Source organism: Cyprinodon variegatus, unplaced genomic scaffold, assembly GCF_000732505.1.
Source record: "Cyprinodon variegatus isolate N-32 unplaced genomic scaffold, C_variegatus-1.0 Scaffold516, whole genome shotgun sequence".
Classification (NCBI taxonomy): domain Eukaryota; kingdom Metazoa; phylum Chordata; class Actinopteri; order Cyprinodontiformes; family Cyprinodontidae; genus Cyprinodon; species Cyprinodon variegatus.
This window is the reverse complement of record NW_015150969.1, coordinates 251,972-271,612: the sequence shown is the minus strand read 5'-3', so window position 1 is coordinate 271,612 and position 19,641 is coordinate 251,972. Positions and strand designations below refer to the sequence as shown.

The following is a 19,641-nucleotide window of genomic DNA, read 5'->3' as shown; positions in this document are numbered from 1 at the left end:
GCTAACCACTGTTACACTATGCAGCCCATATTTTTTACTCATTGTATGTTAGAAATCTACACCGTGTTAATGCACTTTAAGGTATTAAGCCGCAGCTGTACATTTCTTTTATAGCAGATAAATGAAGATTTTTGTTATACCACACAGGTCAGCACAATGACTGAACTCAATCCATTATTTATGTCTACTCTCAAGTGAAGTCACATAATATTTTTGATTAATATCCGCTGAGATGCATCAATCTAGTTGTTGTCATTAATGCAAAACACTTTGAACATCAGGGCTGATCACCTAAAGGCTAATTCAGGTGTGTTTATGTGGGAGGAGTTAGGTTACCTGGTGCTGCAGGTTGGTGTTGTGGAAGACTGACTCCAGAGATGGAGAAGATGAGGTTTCTCTCAGTTGATAAAGAAAAACTGGTCTGCAGGGGTTAACTGATTCACACACAGCACACAAGAAGGGGGCAGGAGGGCACTTCCTGCCAGATAAAGGGGGTTTGTTTCAATGCGCTCCCTGATTGGTTAACGGGGTCACAACTGAGGCCAGAGACAGGGGGTGACTTAGTGGACCCTGACCGAAATCTATGCGTGTCTCCGTCTGTTGGGGATGTTAAATAAAGCTTTGTTCAGGTGAGTTTCACACAGAGGCAGCAGATGGTTGGATATCTGTGAGAAGAGATTTACCTTCACCTGAGACAGGCAGACCTGCGCAGGTGTGGGTGTACATCATGTACCGGCCGTCTTCTGTAGCTAATCAATGGCAATTTTATGGTAACCACAAACTAAACCAATTAGAAGTCTCATCAGCTGTGATCTTGTATTTTAATTGATTATTTACAATTTCAACAACAATAATCCTTTACTTGCATGTCTGTTTTATTTGCCTTGATAATAGATTGTTGATTCAACTATTTATTTGATGCACAAAACTTCTCAATTTGAAGTTGTTGTTTTTCTACTTTAACTGTACCAAATAAGAAGTCTTTTAGAGAACATCCACCAAACTCCTAGTGTAGATCATAAGGTGTCTCACAGCTATTTCTTTCAGTCCAACATCAGGATCAAAGGTCCAATTCAGTGCCAGTCATTCAGTACCACGCTGGACAAGACCACTATGCCTTAAAAGTGCCTCTAATTCCTCTTCTGGAGCTGATCCCGGAGTCCGGAGCACGTTCCAGCTCAGTTCTGATTACAGGACATGCTGCAGTAGATGGATGCAAACTCATGTTCTGCCCTGATTCTCTCAGACAGCAGGAAAGTCATTTTAAAATAACAGAAAGGAAGGTCACTGGGTTTTGCAGCAAGTTTGACGATTTCAGTTAGTTTTCACAAAATCCTAGACGCACAACAAAAGGTGTTTTTTTTTCCTTTCCCTTAAAAAATGCATGTTCATCAAGATGTTACTATAGCACATTTTTCTATTTGAAATATAATACTGATGTTAATGATTTGGCCCTTTTCTATTGCAAAGACTTTCAGCTCAGAATTGGGATGATGGAAATATAGAAACACATTCAATCACTTTATCTGTCATTTAGTTATATGAACTATGATGTTCCTACCTCTAATCTTCTTCTAAACATAATGTCTGCAAATAAATTATGTTATTGAATTCCCTTTTATCTGAGGAGGTTATATTTTTACAGCTTCTCCAAACCTGTCCAAATATTTTTCAGTTTGTTCCAACAAGCTTCAACTTATTTTTTTCATCAGCAATGGAGATCTAATTTTTGAGTTTACTTATTCAACCAAATTGGTAGTTATAATTGAGCTCTTAAATTCTGATTTCACTGTAGAAGCGGGAAGTAATGACAATAAGGCAGTATTATCTGTGCTTTCTGGTAAAAATGCAATATGTTATCATTATCACTGCAATTCTACATATTTAAAAACATGTTCTCTCTTTTTGCAAAATGCCTCCCTGTCCAGAATAAAGCAAAAGGTGGAAGGTCATTGCCAAGCAGAAAGCAGAGCTAGAGAGGTATAGAGGAGGAATGTTGGCAGTCGTACCTCTGCAGCTCTCTATCACTTTAATAAAGCTTCCTTTCTATACGTCCTCTAAACCTGAGCGCACACAGGAACAAAGAGCTACAGCTATGAAGGTTCGCTGAGGTGAAACTGAAGCTAATTGAAACAAGAAGCCCATTTTTCTTCATGAAACCAAACACTTCATATGCATCTGAGGACAAAATCCACTAATTCACTAATCCACTATTCCAAAATTGACTGTTCCCCCTTAAACAACATGTCGATTAGTTAGATACTTAAACATAATTGTGAAAACCTCAGCTGTGTATTAGTTTGTAGATGGTATATAAAAAAAAAAACGGATAATCACAATTTTAACGTCCTACAGGGTTAATGTGTAGATGAGAATCCAAATGACAATGAGAGTGGCAGGTTAGTGTCAAGGTTAATGTGGAGGTTTTTAGAGGACCCAAATGCAGAGATAAGGAGGCAGAGATGAGTTTGCAGATTTAATGAAAAGTCCAAAGGCAACAGAGGCAAAAATCAAAAATACAGAAAAAAAAAAAAAAAAACAGGAGATGCCAGACAGAAACACATACAGAGAGACAAGTAACAACAAAGCAACTAAACAAAATGAAACCAGCTATGAGAAACTGCAGCGGCGGTGTATATAAGGGGAACAGAACAAAGGATGGGCTAATGAGCTAATATGGAGCAGGTGTGAATAGAACTAACTAGAAGGGAGCCAGGGGGGGAAAAAAGCACCATGGGGCAACAGAGAGTAACACAAGAACACAACACTGCTAGAAAACAACTTCAAAGACACTAAGTTACAAAGAAACTAAAAATAAACCGAAACAAAGGACAGTTATTGATGGAGAAATAATTAAATAATAGAAAACAGTTACCCTGCAGATCAACAAGGGAACCAGAAATAGTGCAATAGTAAAATTCAGAAGAGAATTTCATAAACTAAGACTTTAATGGTTTGTAGTGTGATAAGTAGTGTAACCACAGAACAATCAGCAGAAGGCATGTCTACTGTGAGTGCAATAACACACAAATAGCTTCTTTTCTGTCATTACAATTGTACATTTAAATTTTTTTTTTCTTCTGGTTTGAATCCCTCGCCATCAGGGAGCAGCGAACAGCTCACAGCTTCTAAGGACCAATCTGGGGCTATGGGTCTTTCTCAGGAACTTTGACCCATCTTCTTACAGCCTTTTCACAAACTCAAGCTCTCAGCTCTAACCACCCGGCCACCATTTCCCATTTAATTAGAATATAAATTTCCATGAGCTTCGCCCTGGCTCAAAGGAATGCATGAGCTGAAAAATCACAATAATTGATAGAAATGAAGGCTTCAAAAAACATTAGTCTATGTTACTGATGAATATAATGTGTCTCATGAAGAGGATAATAATTTTGTTTAATTCACTGCAAATAGAACAAAGTATGGAAGCTTAATCTATTCACCTAGAGAAAAATAATTCTACTTTTCTAAATTAACAAAATAATTTTTACAAAAATAAATTTTGAAAAATCAGTTTTTCTAAATGAACGGCAACATTCAAAACAAACAAATAAATAAAAATTTTGTGGGGTTTTTTTTTCTGAATAAACAAGATAATTCAGAAATAATTCACACACACGACAATAACATATGGACTGTCCTCACACAGACACACATACATACATCCACCGATTCAACACCACTTACACGCACTTCTCAGCTAAAGCTATATATAATCAGCAAATCTTTTATCTATTATCTGTCATTATTTATCCTGTACTATAGCCCCACTAATATATTTATAATCCATAACCTAACTTTCCTCTATAGTCTGTATATAGTTTTCATATTTATATATGTTATAGCCTCTTACAATTACTTTCTGTTTATATATACATAGTCTATACATACATAATCTCTGTATACATGTAAATAAATATTTATATCCTGTATAGCACTTCTGGATAGATGCAAACTACATTTTGTTGCTTGTTACTTGTCACAGTGTGATGACTGTAAAGTTGAATTCTATTCTATTCTATAATGCTGCTGTGATTTCATAGAGGCTGTTCGGTTACTGTTGGCATTGCACATTTTTACATGCCTTTCCTTCTGAGAAGCTTTAACATATCCTGTTTGTTGAGTTTGGTTGAGACTTTGGGAAATTCTCTTGTCTCTCGGTTATGTTGATGTGATCACTATTAGTTTGTCAACTTTGTGAAGACACCTGTGTGCTTTTTTCCCCTACCTCTTCTCTACACTGTTTATCTTGTTAAGTGAGAAAAACACAATGCTTTTATTTACTTTTTTATACTAAATTATCTTGTAAATTAAAAAACAGACCAATTTCCTTTTTTTTTTTTTTCAGGCAATACACTTCCGTACCAAAGAACTAGTACCGAGTGAACCGACACAAAGATCAGCCGAGGATAACCTTGAGAGAAAAACTGAGAGCAGAAAATAAATATATGTATAAGTTCAGTACCATAATCATTTGGAACCTTACAAATAATCAATAAGCTGAATATGGAAAGCAATAAGTGGTAATAATTTTGACACGCAAGTCTTTATTCTTCCCCTTTTCTCCTTGTTGTCTTCCTCTTTTTGTCTTTTTCTTTTTTTCTTTTTGTTTAATACTCTTTCTTCTTTTGCTTTCAATGAGTGTTGAGTGACAACTATGACAAANATTATATTATATTATATTATATTATATTATATTATATTATATTATATTATATTATATTATATTATATTATATTATATTATATTATATTATATTATATTTTTCTGGGTTCCCAAAGAGCCAAATATACAGACCCATGGTTTATACTTGTAGTGAGCACATGTAAAACAGAAACCTGTCCTATTTAGTTTAGTTGAACAATCAATAATATTAATCTTTAAACAGTCTTCATCACTGTAAAACCGAAAAGGTTCAGATCTGCATAAATCTCTGGGTTCTATCTGTTTTCCTATTCAAGTGTCTGGATTTAAGGCAAAGTTTTATCTTTCACCTGGACAATAAACGTCTGTTCCAACCAAGAAGTTAATTACAAATGAAACACGATCAAGTCAAGCTGACTGGAGGCCAGACAGGAGAGCACAAGAGGAAGGAATGTTATATGTACGCACAGGTTGCTATCTGAAAGAATTCTTTGCTCCTTAATATTGAAACTATCCACATTATGAGAAATGTTGTGACCATGTTTTCATTTGTTTGTGCTGAATTACAAATGTTTTAATGCATGTAAGGATGTTCTTTGTTTGCATGTTGATCTGCGGGTTAGCTATGCCCTCCACTGGCTGATAGTTAACATTGAACAGCCTCACTTTATCAGATTATTCCCAGGAGATCATCTGCCGTCAAACAACACAGAATATTCCACTTTCAGTCCGAAATTCAAAAAAATAAGGAGTCAAAGGTATTGTTTAGTTTACTTGCTGTATACAACAGCCAAATATTTGTTTCAACAAAGTCAATTTTATATCTTAATGAAAGATAAAACTACAAGTTCTTGAAACAGAAGGCAGTTATACTTATCTGTACAAAAACAGAAAATCACAATTTCGTACTTAGCAAAAAAAACAAACAAAAAAACTTTTATATCTTTACCTTTTTCTTCACTTTCCAGATTTTTTTTTATTGACCTTTGATCTCACAATGGATAAATTCACCTCTGCATCTTAACCCTTCCCCTTGGCAGCAGTGGGCTGCCACTGTGCGGCGTCTGGGGAACAATCAGGGGTTAAGGGTCTTGCTCAACATGCTGTGAATCAACATTTGCTTGGATGAGCTTAGAGTAGTCTCCCCCGGGGACCCGGACACTGGTCAGAGGGTGAGTGGGACTGAGAATGAGGGAAGAGATGGGGTGGAGGTGGGTTAAAGTTTGCTTGCATTCAGAAGAGAGAAGCTCGACCAGGAGCAGATCTTTAAAGATGATTGGTTTTAGACAAGTGGTGCCCCAGGTTGATTGGCTGGAGCTAAACAAGGGATATCTCAGGTGCTTCAGGCGAAGCTGACAAGAGTCTTCCAAATTGAATTTACACTTACCAAAATTCCAGCGGAAAAAGAAAAAACTTGTTAGAAATTACAATAAGAGTTTAACTAATGAAGGTAAAGATATTTTAATGGGTTATTCAGATGGTATAATTGATATCCAACATGCTCTTCTTAGTCAAATCTAATATTTCTCACTTCTTCATGTCGATTCTGCTTTTCTATCATTTACTTATCTCTTAAGAGATGATAGTTTTTTTTGGCAAGATACCAATTTCCTAGGTGAATGAAAAATATTGTCAAATTCAAGCTTTTTTGTATTTGTACAAATAATGGTGGTATTATCTCCTTAGACTTTAGTGTAAGAACATCAATTTGCTTTCATTTCTTCTTAATAATACTGATGCCAGTCAATAAAAGCTGGCTCCCTAACCTTTCATATGAACTTGGAGTTTGGTTTAGATCAGCTATTTTTACACATTAAAATACCCAATCCTGACCCAGGATAGCCAAGAAACTTAGAGGCGGACCAGCAAGTGGTAATTCTGGGAAAAAAGAGAAGAACATTTATTGAAAGCCAGCCATTATCCCTCCAAACAAATGGCACCTATGTCTATTGATTATATATAATTTCTTATATTATTGCTTACATAAATCAAATGCTGGTCATTTTATTGTGTGGTCAGATGGTGAAATATTTCATCGATCTATCAGGTAGTTAGATTGTAGTCTATTTCCAAACAGTCCAGTCAGGGACTCTCTTAAAGCAGTGGGGCATGAGGGTTTTTTATTTGATCTTTAGTGGCTAATTTTATCAGCGAACTATTAGAGTCTGTAAACTGATCTATAATCCAGAGGGATTTCCGAACAGATGACCAACAGATGTTTTTCTCGCATTTTTTCAGAAAGATTTTTTGGAAATCAACTTGAAGGTTGTTGTTGTTTTTTTTGCAACTAAAATCCCTCTGCTTATGTATTTTCTTATTTGCTTGTTTGTAGCTTCTGCTGTTGATGTTTAAATAATTCATGCTTCATGTTTGCTTTTTTTACAGAAAATTCTGTTAAATACGTTGGCTCTTTTCTTATTGTTTATAAACCTCGCTAAAAAACAAAAAGCTGTGATTTGACTGTGTAAATCCTCTTTGCCTTACTTCTCTCAGCTGATACTGTTTTTTTTAATCCTCTCTCCAGCATCTTATAATCATTGCCTTCCACTTATTCAGAACCACACAGCAGAAACTCCCAGACTTCCTCTCACCAGATACCTCCTCCAGGGAAACTGTCCCCAGGGATGATATCATCCAACCTTGAAGTCTTTGACAATGAACAAGTCCATCCCTGAGCAGCCAGTCTCTGCTTCCACCAGGGACGGCAGCTGGGCAAAGCAATTCTTAAAAGTATTCCTTCCACTATCCGAAGAGGTCTTCCGTCAAAGCCAGAAGCTCTCCACTCCCACTGTAAACTGTTTTAGTAAAGCACTGCTTTACTAATTGCTGCAGAGCTGCAGGACAGTTTGTCACAGTTGCTTTCAGGCTGACTGATAGCCTTTCCTCCCCCTGTATTTGATCATTACATCAGTGCATTTATAATGTTCCTATTATATGTTTTATTTGCACAAATTACTAATACTCAGTTTATACTATTTTCTGAGCAGAATCTTGTAAACACTCTGCTAACTTGTGTCTGTGCTTTTGTGACGTATAATAACTTACCTTATAGGCAAAGATACATAGATGGCAAATCCAATACCTTCTTAGTTACATTTTGTGCATTTAAACAATGCATTTTTTAACCTATATACCTAAAGGATGGCATACAAATTTAGTTTTTGCTTTTACCAACAATCCCCCAGTGTTATTTGAGCTCAGATCTTAATACAGGTAATTTCAATTTAAGAAAAAGTTTTGGAAAAGCTTTGTGTTTTATTTTTGTTGCTACAACCCCCCCATTTGACTGATTCAGAATCAGAATCATCAGAATCAGACGTACTTTAATAATCCCAGAGGGAAATTACAGCCTTGGATCAAATCAAAGTCACTCCAGCTGACCTTCTGCAGGTGGATTCAGCTTTCATGGAGAAGCCAAACCATCCTTACAAGTATATAGTTTTGAGAAATGCACAAAAATGTCCTTTGAACACAGCTATTTACACTTATATGCACATATACACACACTGCTCTGACCCAATGCCTTCATAGATCAGTTTAGTGGTAATCTATAACTCGACACGATGCCTTGGTTAGACTATGAAGCTGCTATAAGCTGCATAGTTATTTGGATTCATTTAGACACATCATATAATGTTCCTTTCCTGCCTGCTTAAAACCCCTTACCTTTTATAGGGAACACATGTGAATTAAACTTTGAGTACAATCATACATTTTAAGCAAATAGAATTCATTGAATCATATCTCACAAATGCAAATATGAGACTTGTTTTATTGGTAAGCTTAAAACTGATATTACTGATGTTGTTCATTAAACCCATATCTCTGTATCAAAATGTGTTTTTATTGATCTGACATAATAAATGAATGATTTTACATGAATAGTCAAATCACCATAATGTTTTAAAAAGATTGGTTGAAATGACCCTGCCAGTATGTATGTAACTATTCTCTATAATATGTTTCAGTTAATGCAACAGTAAATTATCTTTTCAGTAACATTGTAACCCATTAAATGTGTTGGTAGATTCAAGATTAATGAGGAATTTCCATTATTTAAACTAAGCAGATAGTGAGATTAACTAAAATTGACTCTGATCAAAGTCGGTAATCAATACCCTCTTGCTGCCTTAAACTGTTTTCTCTGAAATGTCAAAGTTTTGACAGTAAAGTCAGAACTCTAAAGAATAAAGTGTAAAGAAGTAAAATCTTTGCTTTTGGAGAACCATTATGTTTTTGTTTCCTTTAATTCAGAGTAAAACAGAAGAGTAGACTGAACTGGAATCGGGGCCTTAATACTGCCATTTTGGGGGAAATTGAGAAATACTTCAGCCTCATCACTGCAGATCCTTGAGAAACATTTTTGCCTATTGTAAACAGAAAATAACACATTAGCCTGCCTGCTAATAGTTCCTCATCTCCCGCTTCTGATTGTTAGTGGTCACCTGTCCAGGTGAACCCTGCCCCTAACCTGATGCATGATGGGAAACCCCTTAGTTCAGCTTAGATAAAATCTGGACTGGAAAAGCAACACACACGGAGGAAAAGTGGCAGGATGAGAAAGTAGATGGATTTTTTTGTTATGCAGCCATTTTCTGGGGTAGTAATTTCCTGTGGAAAAGAAGTTTGTAGTTTTTAGGGGCCGCATGAGCAGCCCCTCCCCTCTGTGTCTGTGTATAAATGTAAAGGTTTGAAGGAGGGGCTCCAGCTCTTCAGCTTCATCTCTTTAGTCCAGGAGAAAAACCACCAGAAAGCAACATGTTGCCACCGTGAGTAAAGGCTGATTATACTGAGATTTATTCATTTGATGTACAATGCTTTTGATTGGAACCGTATTGCTTTTATCAACCGATATCATATTGTTATTTCCTGGATGTATTGATCCCTCTAATGCTTTGTAAAGTTTCCATCATTAGTATGGAAAGATTTTTTGGAAAAAAAAAATTTTAAAGATACATTTCAAAACTACATGTTCAACCTGGATAATGTGTTTTTTGTAAACAGTATACAATTCATCTAGATACGTTCAGTGCATAGAGAAGGAATTAAACTTCAATTTCTATATCATATGAACTGTACTGTTTCTTCTTAGTTATACTTTTCTACTTTTGCAGATATTTCGGCAACAACTAAAAAAACTATGATGTATTTGAGTCAGTGAAACCTTATTTTATTTTATACATTTTTAAATCTAGTACATTAATTATAGGACATAATTAAAAACAGCTGTATTTTGGCGTTGTATTATAATTATTCTGTTTTTAGTGTAATTTATTATTTTTAATTTGTCCAATTAAGCCAAGTTTTGTGTTTTAAACTGTGTGGTTTCCGTAGACTATTAAACATCTTTAAGCTTAGACTGTATTGATTTATTATACATTTAAGGGGACATTTTATAATAATAATGTGGATAATTGCTGTAATTTCTTTGTTTGTTATGAAGTTTCATATTTCTGTAAAAATCTGTATTATTACACATCAATGAATGCTCCATAAATGCGTTTTATGAAACAGAAACCTACTGATTGTGTCGATCGTCATCCTTCTGGCCACTACGGCATCTACTGCGCCTGTGGAGGGTAAAAAAACAAAATTAGATTTTATTTAACTAATTCATATAAAAGAAAAAGTTTTTCTTGGCCTTTGAAGATGATAGCTTGTGTTGTGTCTTCCAGAGAAGGAGGTGGAGGAGGTGGAAACGGAGGCCACTGAGATGTTGGAGGGGGAGGTGTCTGAGGAGGAGGAGGGTAGGCCTCTGTGTTAGAAAAGAAAACAACAAAACCCAAAGTATTTTCCCTAAAGAACAAAAAAGCTCAAATTGAATCTTCCTTTGAACTGCATAGTGGAGGATGATCACTAAACATAAACATTAAATATGCTGAGAGCTCTATTTAGAGCATAATCCTCACTTCATTATCAAACTGTGTGACTAAATATCCGATAACCTTTAACTGCATTGACATCGCTGCCAGGTTAACTCTGACAACAGGCCACTATTATTTTCTGACTGTCGTTATTTTAATCACATTAGCAAGAAATGTCTTTATATAGACTTCTGTGGATCATAGAGATTGACTATTAGAGCCTTTTGTTCCAATAGTTGGTTAGACATTTGGTAAATTGAAGACTTTGTTGAGAGGAGGAAGACAGCGCAACATATTAGAATGACAAAGAAAATATCTTTCAAAGATTCACTTTATATTTGATTGTTGAAGTCTATATATTTTCTATTTTGTTAAACAGAGGAAAGTTTATTCCAGAAGGGGATAAATAAATTGTGGTAGTAGATCTATCATAGGCAGAATATTACTTAGAGATTAATTCTATTGTAACAGTATAAAACAAAATGTCTTTCTGATATGATGCTAATTCACAGGAATCGAAGAGTAATTTTACCAACAGGTGGATTTATGACATGTTTAAACAGGAACCTTAATAATAATGTGTTTTTTTATTTAATGGCTATTACAGTTTAACCATTATAACATCTTCAGCAGATCAAGATTGTAAATCTTTAGGTTAAATATTTGCCTCATTATGGCAGACGGGGATCAGAAGTCACATCCTAACAGAGAAAATCCCTTAACTGTGCCGCCTTTCAAAGACGTGGCTGCTTATTGATAAAAAGATATTTTTGCAAAGGCACCCACTGCCAAGATGCAGTCAGATTCTGGAGAGCGTTTGAACCGTGATATTTTCTCTTTTTCTATTTTGCTTTAATTTTAGTTTTTTTTTTAATGGATGAAGTCTCTAACAAAAACAGTTTTATTTGTTTTGTTTCATTTGTATGCATATAACCAATATTCAATTGTTTTTATTTATTTATTTTTTTTTTTACCTAAACCTTCATCCTGACTCTCAACCCTATCACCTCAGATGCATTAAGCTTTAAGGACACCTACCATGCCTATTCGTCAGTTATTTACAGCCCGATTCAGTAAATTAGAATTTATTAATAATTTAATCTATATCAGTAACTCAGTTTTCTAGGTGAAACATGATGTATAACTTACAAATAAATAATACACAAACGGATGCTCTTAATTGTTTGCTGCTTTTAATTAAGGTGATTTTCTGCAAACAGCTAATAAAAGTATTACATCAAATTAATAATATAAAAATAAATAATAAAACATTTAATACAGTAATGTAAGCTTCAGAGAATACTGTGTCATACCTTTAAGGAATATTGTAATTAAAATGTACTTTTAATCTAACAGATATTGAGCTTAATAAGCAGCTATGTTTCATATTGATAAACATGGCTGTGTCTCTAGTGACATGCTTGACATCACCACAAAGTTATACAGTTATAGTTAAATCTGAATGTAACTCAGATGTTACAATAACAGTCATTATATACCCATAAACTGTCTACTTAGGATGATTTAATTAGAATAGACTTTGCTTTATTAAACAGAAGAAAAGGTCATAATTTAGTAGCCAATAATCAGAAACTCAGGGTGTATCAAATAAGCAGAGTAAAAGCATGAAAATTAACTCATATTGATTTACATTTTTTTTAGTTTTTATTCAACTAGGTTTGAAAGGAACACAAAGAAGTAAATATTTCAACAAAAATCCTAATGCAAAGAGACTTTACTGACATGTTTCCCCTCTGCATCTATAAAATAGAAGTTAAACCTTTTTTTTAATTAGAGAAATAAATGTTGGATTTGTCTTCCTTTTCAGATGATGATGATGACTCCAAGAGTCAGGATAATTTTGATGGTGAGCAGCTAAAACGTTATGACCTTTACATATAAACCTGCATAAATAAATTAATCTAAATTCTAAATTTAAATCTCAGATCTCCCTTTTTCACCAAATCATTTAATCAAGATTCAAGGCTTTTTCCTGATTTTCTAACCAACCTTTAGAATAATTTAAACCTTTAAACCACATTTGTTTCTTTGGAATAGCACTTTTAGTAAAGACAGTAATAACTTTCTTTGCCTCCAGAAAATGACCATGCCTTTCATGAATATTTGATCAATTCATACCTTAAATCCAGAGTTTATCTGCAGGAATCCTTTACAGACTTTAGTGCCACAGATCTTTTTTTTTTTAAATAGTCTTTCCTTTACCTGATGGAAACACAAGGTTTATTCATGGTGAAAATCTGATCCTCATCTTCCTTCCTGCAGGAGCTCTCGGAGCTCAGAAGACCACCATGTCGGCTCCAGCAGCCGGAGGTTCAGGTGAGTCAGCCCTAATCAAGTTATTCCCTCCTGAAAAGCGTGCTTGTTTCCAGTTTGGGCTCATATTTAATCCAGATTAACCTGCTGGTATTCTACCCAGGATTAATTTGAGTTAGTCCAGTCCACTTCCTAAAGATAGTGGCACTATTGTCACAGGATGCTGTTATTAGGGATTCGGCACCATCTGCTGAAAAAGGTGTGTAGTACAGGGAAGAGTATTTACCAATAAATGTACACTATAATAGAAACCTGCATGCCATATAAAAGCACAAGGAAAATCAAATGTTTTAATTATAATCTAAAATCTAGAAACTGTTAAAATTTTGTTAATTATAGCCTTTAACAATGCAACTACAAACCTTTTATTCTGGGAGTTTTAGAAATACACCAGCGTAAAGTAGTGCACATTAAAGCAAAGCAGTGGAAAATTACACTAAATGTTTTTTTTAAGCATTAGTATTTAGCTAATATAATTGGAAATTGCTAATTGTTTTCCATTCATTTTGACTGAACATGGTCTGTCTTGCCAAGAGAACAAGCTATTTTTATATCTCTATATCTGGTCATCTGGTGGAGATATACTAAACAACAATAGAGCTAATATTATTGGATTTGCAGACAGTTAAATTGTAGAGAGAATTACATACACATAATACACTTTTTAGATTTGAATGTATCAAAACCTCTGAAAATTATGAATTACTTCCTTTCAACCTCAGAAATTGCCTTTATTTTGGGGTGCTCAATTAGTCCCACTAATCTACATAGGTTTTTGGTTGTTGTATAAGAACATGTGACCCAAAACAAAAGCAAACAAACAAAATAGACATGATCTTATGTTATAGTTGGTCTAATGTGAAAAAAAAAACATTAAATATGTCCTCTTTGCGTTCACAAATTAACTAAATCAAAGAATATTGATTAACTGCATTTAGCAAACAAACAATCTAGTTTCAGTCTTATCACTCCAAGGAGTTTAGACCTTCAAAGCAAAGATGATGAAATTACCTCAATTCATTTAGGAATATCTAGAAAAGTCTTTAATCAACCAGCAGAGAGCTGAAGCCAGATCCTGTTACAATGCATTCAATTAGTACACCACAAGGGGGCGCAGAGTGTCCTTTAAACATGTAAAAAAGTATTTGGAGGGTGTCCTTTGAGGGTTTTTAACCCCCATCAGGAGAGCGCCCTGGGTACGCAGCCATATTACTAAATTACTTCCTCTGACTCATGTAAGGTTTGTTATTCTGATTCTAGCAGAGGCTCAATTTACACTTCTTAAGGATTCAATTATTACTCAGAATATTGCTTCCAATTTGAACATATGTTTGATTTACTGAATAACTACTAAAAAATGTTTTTATATTTTTAGGACTTTTCTAAGAAGCTTTAACTAAAGTTATAACTAAAAGCTAAACAGTATCTAAGCCATCTTCACAAGTTAAATCTACTTCTAAACACACATTCAGAGGGGCTTAATAGTATTGAGTTTGCATATATACATGACATGATTAAAATTTGACTTAGACTCAAACAGATCTACAAACGTTTTTTCACTACTTTAAAGATTAATTTCTTTACTGAAATACTACAAAATAAAAGTTTATTTATTAATTGTGTGTCTTACTCAGAATTCAGTACTTTATGTCTAAATACTAATGGGACTATTATTAATTTGTTGTTGTTGTCAGCTTTGAGTGGCCAGGCTCTAGAGGCAGGACCCCATGTTGGAGCTGCAGGAAGCTCTACAGGTAAACAAGCTTATGAAGTTGAAAAAATGTGTTTAAGGATTAGTCTGTCTATGAAGCTTGATGTGGTTTCTGTTTTACTAGTAGAGTTTATCGACATTCACAAAAGCCAAGAATAGATTTTCAGTATTAATTTCTTTAAAACATTTAGTCATTATTTTTAACTTCAGATAGTTACACAGTTGAAACCAATAATAAGGCCAGAAAACATAAAACAGATGGGAAGTTCTCAAATGTTTATTCTGAAAATGTAATTTGTGGACGAATGAATTCATTCAATGTGGGTGAATGGATGTGAATGAGTGAGGGGGTGAGGGGAGGGAGGATTTTTGGTTGGTACATTAACTGTTTAAATGTCTCCTGTGCTGTGATATTTGTTGCTTTAATAAAATTAAAATAAAAAAAAGCTTATGGAAATTCATTAGAATATTTCTACTAATTAATAATAACTCAATATATGTTGAGCTGCAGATTTTTTAGATGATTCAATCGGATTTATCAAGTGTTTGTTTTGTGTTGCTGAAGAGGATGTGGATATTTCCAGAAGTCACTGGTTTGGTAGTTCAGTTTTGTTGGTCATCTTATTTCAAGGGAACTTTTTAAAATGTGACTAAATGTGTTTTTCTTTTCTCCCATCGGGTTATGGGGGATATATAATGGTTTGCCTGGAATACACGGTTGCTTAGTAACATTTCTGTTGATAATTTATTTTATCTTAAGTTTGATTATTACAATGTTTCTATTTGCTCAACGGTTTAAATGAAGTTGTGTTAAGTCTTGGGTTAGTACTGGCTGGTCACGGATTTTAAGTTTATTTTAAAGGTAACCTTTCAGTATTGTTTGATGTCTCCTGTTTGAGTTGGGTTAATTCTGGTCTTTGGTCAATATTTTATTGTATTTTGTTGTTTTTGTTTGATGTGGGTGAGAGATTTGTTGGGTTTTTGTAAGCCTAAAATGTGGTAGATTACTTTTGGAGGATCAATGGTTGGTTTTGGGTATTAAGTGATTTTTTTTTTTATGTTGATTTACAGTTTGGTTTTGAGAGATCAGTATTTAACTGGTGACTGAAGATCATGTTTATCTGTTTAATTGTTGGTTGGATAGCTGTTCAGTTAACATTTGGTGAGGATTGAATTCATTAATTGATTTTATTTTTTTGGCTAAGGTTAGTGTTTAGTTATTTTTATTGGTTTCTGTTTAGTTAGGACATGATTCCTTGTTTATGCATGATTGGTTTGTATGTTGTTTTTTTTTTGTTTTTTTTTTTTGTTTATGTCAGGTTTGTAAATAGTTTAACTCATGAACAGCTGCTATTTTAGCATTTATGCAAATATACATTTTTATGATCAACTTTATTTCTCTTGAAATTAAACTCTATTCAGTGTTTTTAAGGATAGGTTTGAGAATAAGCTTAGAATGTTCTCATATATTTTCAACCTAAAAGTCTTTTTCTTGTTTCTTAGGTCAAGGAGTTGATCTCTCCCCTGTCCAGTTAGCAGGTGATTTCTTTTCTTTTTCTTTTTTTTTTACTTTGTGGTTCTTTAGTCATTAGAATAATAGAAATGTTCACTCACTATAGGTTAGTGTTTCAAACAGCAATGTTAAAAGATATATTTCTATCACTGACTGAAACATATGATGAAAAACCTTCTGCAGTCTAGGCATCTTTGGTTAAATTTTAATTAACTCTTTTTTATTTTCTTTTATTATCAATACAGCAGCTGGACCTCCAAACAGCTCCTCAGGTACAAATAACAATAATTCCACTGATTCATTTTATAACTCCAGCTTTAAGTATGTTTCCTCCAGTTTGACTCTGAATGTGGTTGAAAATGTGATGTGCTTTAATTCAGGGTTTAGACAAGAAAACCTCCACCCATAACCTGTTATTGTTCTGATCTTGATCTCTCAGGCTCTGCAGTATCTCCAGGTTCTGAAGGTTCCATGGGTTCTGCAGCCTCTGTAGGGTCTGCAGGATCTGTAAGTTTTTTGGGCCCAGCAGGATCTGCAGGTTCATCGGGGTCTGTAGATTCCATGGCTTCTGCAGCCTCTGTAGGTTCTGCAGGATCTGTAAGTTTTTTGGGCCCAGCAGGATCTGCAGGTTCACAAGGCTCTGTAGGCTCCATGGGATTTGCAGGCTCTGTAGATTCTGCAGGCCCTGTAGATTCTGGAGGATCTCTGGGTTCTGTAGGTTCTGCAGGTTTTGTGGAGTTGGGAGGATCGCCAGGTTCTGTACCTGCTGAAATCTCTGGTGTTTCTGCAGGTCAAACTCATTCAGCAGGTAATCAAGAGATATACAGTATCTGGTAGAATCCTGGGTCATACGGGTAAATCTACTGGTGTTGATAAAATGGAACTGTTCAATGGAAGTCACTTTTGTTTTTTAGGAGCTGAACGCCTACCAAGTTCATCTAGAACAGACGTGAACGGTAATTTGTCTAAAGTTATTATTTGTCATTTCATCTTTTGGTGCAGTTACACAACAGGAGCTGTTTGGTTCAGGGTCAATCTTTGGCCATAGTGGAACAATTCAACCAGTCAGTTTAGAAAAGAAATGTAAAGGATGATCAGCTGCAGAGAAAACTAAGGAGGGGAAAGGAATGGCTAAGCTGGATTCAGACAACATTATCAGTATTTCACGTTTGGCGTCCCTATGTCTAAATTCCAGCATAATGGAAAGAGGGAACAATAAAGCATCTTAAACAAGTAAATCGAACTTAAAAGTCAATAAATTGTTGTTGTGTTTTTTTATCCTACTACTCTTCTACCCCCTTGGATCATTACATGGGCCTCCAGTGCAGTACATAACCGACTGATTAACTTTTCCACTTTTAAACCTCTGATATAAAAGCCTTGTCTGTGTCTGCAGGTCCAGATGGTGTAGACTCAGAATCCAATGGTGAATTTATCTAAAAATTACTTTAAAACATAGTGTACCATGTGATATAACCGACAACATACACATGTAGTTTGTTTTCAAAAAGGAACATGGAGCTAAACATCAGGACAATCAAAGAATGTTTTAAAGCTTGTAAATCCTGATTTATTCCCTTAAAAATCAATGGAGTCACTTACAGCAAACTGTTATTTACAGGTAATGGGCAGAAGCTGCTGAACGGTGGAGGAGCTGGGGCTGGAGTCGAAAGTCAGACCGGTGAGCAGAGGGATAAATGGAAATTATTTTAATATAAAGGAAATTTTAACAGGCTTCAATCAGATGGGGCTAATCTTTTGTTTTGTGTATTATTATATTGTAAAATCACTGTACAGTACAAAACTCTATTTGTTTTATTTTCTTATCTGTTTTTATACACTTTTCTAAGGTCCACATTGTGTGACTACTTCTACTTATAAAGTTTAATGATAAATAGGAATGACTCAAACCTGTCAGGAAGAAATTTTAGGCCTTAGCGCAAACAAAAACTTATCATCCAGATCTAAATGTGATTTAAATTCTTTTGCTGATGTTCAACCATTTTTGTATGAATCTATTAACATTCATCGTTAGAAAAATATAACCGGCATCATACCCTTAGATCAATAATGATATTAGTAGTATAAGTAGTCATAGTATAGTTATCTTTTGTTGGTATAATTAGTTATTATTATTAAATGTTCAATAATCAGTCCTATATCCATTTGTATTTTTGTTAAAAATAAGTATATAAAAATCAACAACTTAAGAGTTCAGAAAATGCAGATCAGATAGTTTCTATAAACTTGTAGAACTGATTTTGGAAAAAAAAAAAATCTAATGTACATAAATACTCAGGTGGTCTGGTCGATCTATTTATATTAAGGTGCATTAAAAATGTAAAAATAAAACAAAAAACATAATATTTTCATATTTTCAGAAAATTGTTGGGGGGTTTTATATAAATATTTGCATAAAACCTGCACCTAAAACTTCTTCTGCTCCATCAGGAATCATTGATCCATCCAGTCATGACTACCTGCACAACCTTATGGGTGAGTTACTGTGTTGCTCTTGTTTTAGCTTCATTTTTTTGTTGTGTTTTGTCTGCAAAATGAAAACGATAAATGCTTGACATAATCTGATTAAAAGAATGAATTATCTCCTAAAAAACAAATAATAATTAAATAATTTTTATATTTCATTGACACAGATAATCATTTAGAGGGTGATGTCTAAATGTGTTTGCACTGTGGCAGCATCATTCAGTTGATCATCTTGTAAGATGTCTAACCGACAAGATGTTTGACTTTCAATTTCATTCAGTTTATTTATATAGCGTCAATTCACAACACATGTCATCTCAAGGCACTTTACATTTCACCAGATCATACAGTCAAAGTGATTGAAAGTTTTCTATCAAAGGAAAACCAGTTGATTGCATTGACTCATTGATTCAAATGCAATCCCTCACACTAAGCATGCTTGTAGCGACAGTGGAGAGAAAAAAACTCCCTTTTAACAGGATGAAACCTCCAGCAGTACCAGGCTCAGTGTGAGCGGCCATCTGCTGAGACCGACTGGGGTTCAAGGAGACAGAGATACAAAAAGCAGCTTTAAAAGGCGGCCCCGTCCAGGAAACACACAGCCAGGCAGACGATCACCAAGAAAGCTCCCATGTCAGAGGATGAAGAGAGCACATCCAGCCAGTCACACTCAGAGAAACAGGGCTACACTGAAAAACAGGCCGATCTCCAACACCTATAAACAAAGCAGAGCTACTATTAGAAAAAGCAGAGAGAGCATAACGTTAGAGATTGAACTAATAAATTCTGCAGAGTGGGAGCATAGAGATAGAATGAAGCAGGATGATGAAATAGGGGTCCCTATGTCCTCCAGCAGTCTAAGCCTATAGCAACATAACTATAGAGATAGCTCAGGATAACATGAGTCACTCTAACTATAAGCTTTATCAAAAAGGAAAGTTAAGCCTAACCTTAAAAGTAGACAGGGTGTCTGCCTCACAGACTAAAACTGGTAGTTGGTTCCACAGGAGAGGAGCCTGATAACTAAAAGATCTGCCTCCCATTCTACTTTTAGAAATTCTAGGAACCATTAATAGAGAGAAATATTA

The 19,641-nt window shown here is 34.7% G+C and overlaps 1 protein-coding gene across 1 annotated transcript; it reads left to right on the top strand.

Moving 5' to 3' along the window:
- Positions 1-9,185: 9,185 nt before the first annotated feature.
- LOC107094934 (collagen alpha-2(I) chain-like) lies at positions 9,186-18,642 on the top strand. The gene is made up of 13 exons (XM_015390854.1): positions 9,186-9,413; positions 10,159-10,223; positions 10,320-10,391; positions 12,337-12,375; positions 12,792-12,845; positions 14,537-14,596; positions 16,057-16,092; positions 16,312-16,338; positions 16,506-16,874; positions 16,981-17,022; positions 17,463-17,492; positions 17,688-17,747; positions 18,518-18,642. Exons 1-13 carry the CDS (start codon positions 9,403-9,405, stop codon positions 18,640-18,642), a joined length of 990 nt encoding a protein of 329 aa, XP_015246340.1. The 5' UTR covers positions 9,186-9,402.
- The last annotated feature ends 999 nt before the right edge of the window (positions 18,643-19,641 follow it).

Bases quoted from the DNA above. Each gene is read 5' to 3' on its own strand.
- LOC107094934 (XM_015390854.1), top strand. The intron at 16,339-16,505 runs GTACAAATAACA...TTGATCTCTCAG, and splicing joins ACCTCCAAACAGCTCCTCAG to GCTCTGCAGTATCTCCAGGT. The intron at 17,493-17,687 runs GTGAATTTATCT...TGTTATTTACAG, and splicing joins TGTAGACTCAGAATCCAATG to GTAATGGGCAGAAGCTGCTG.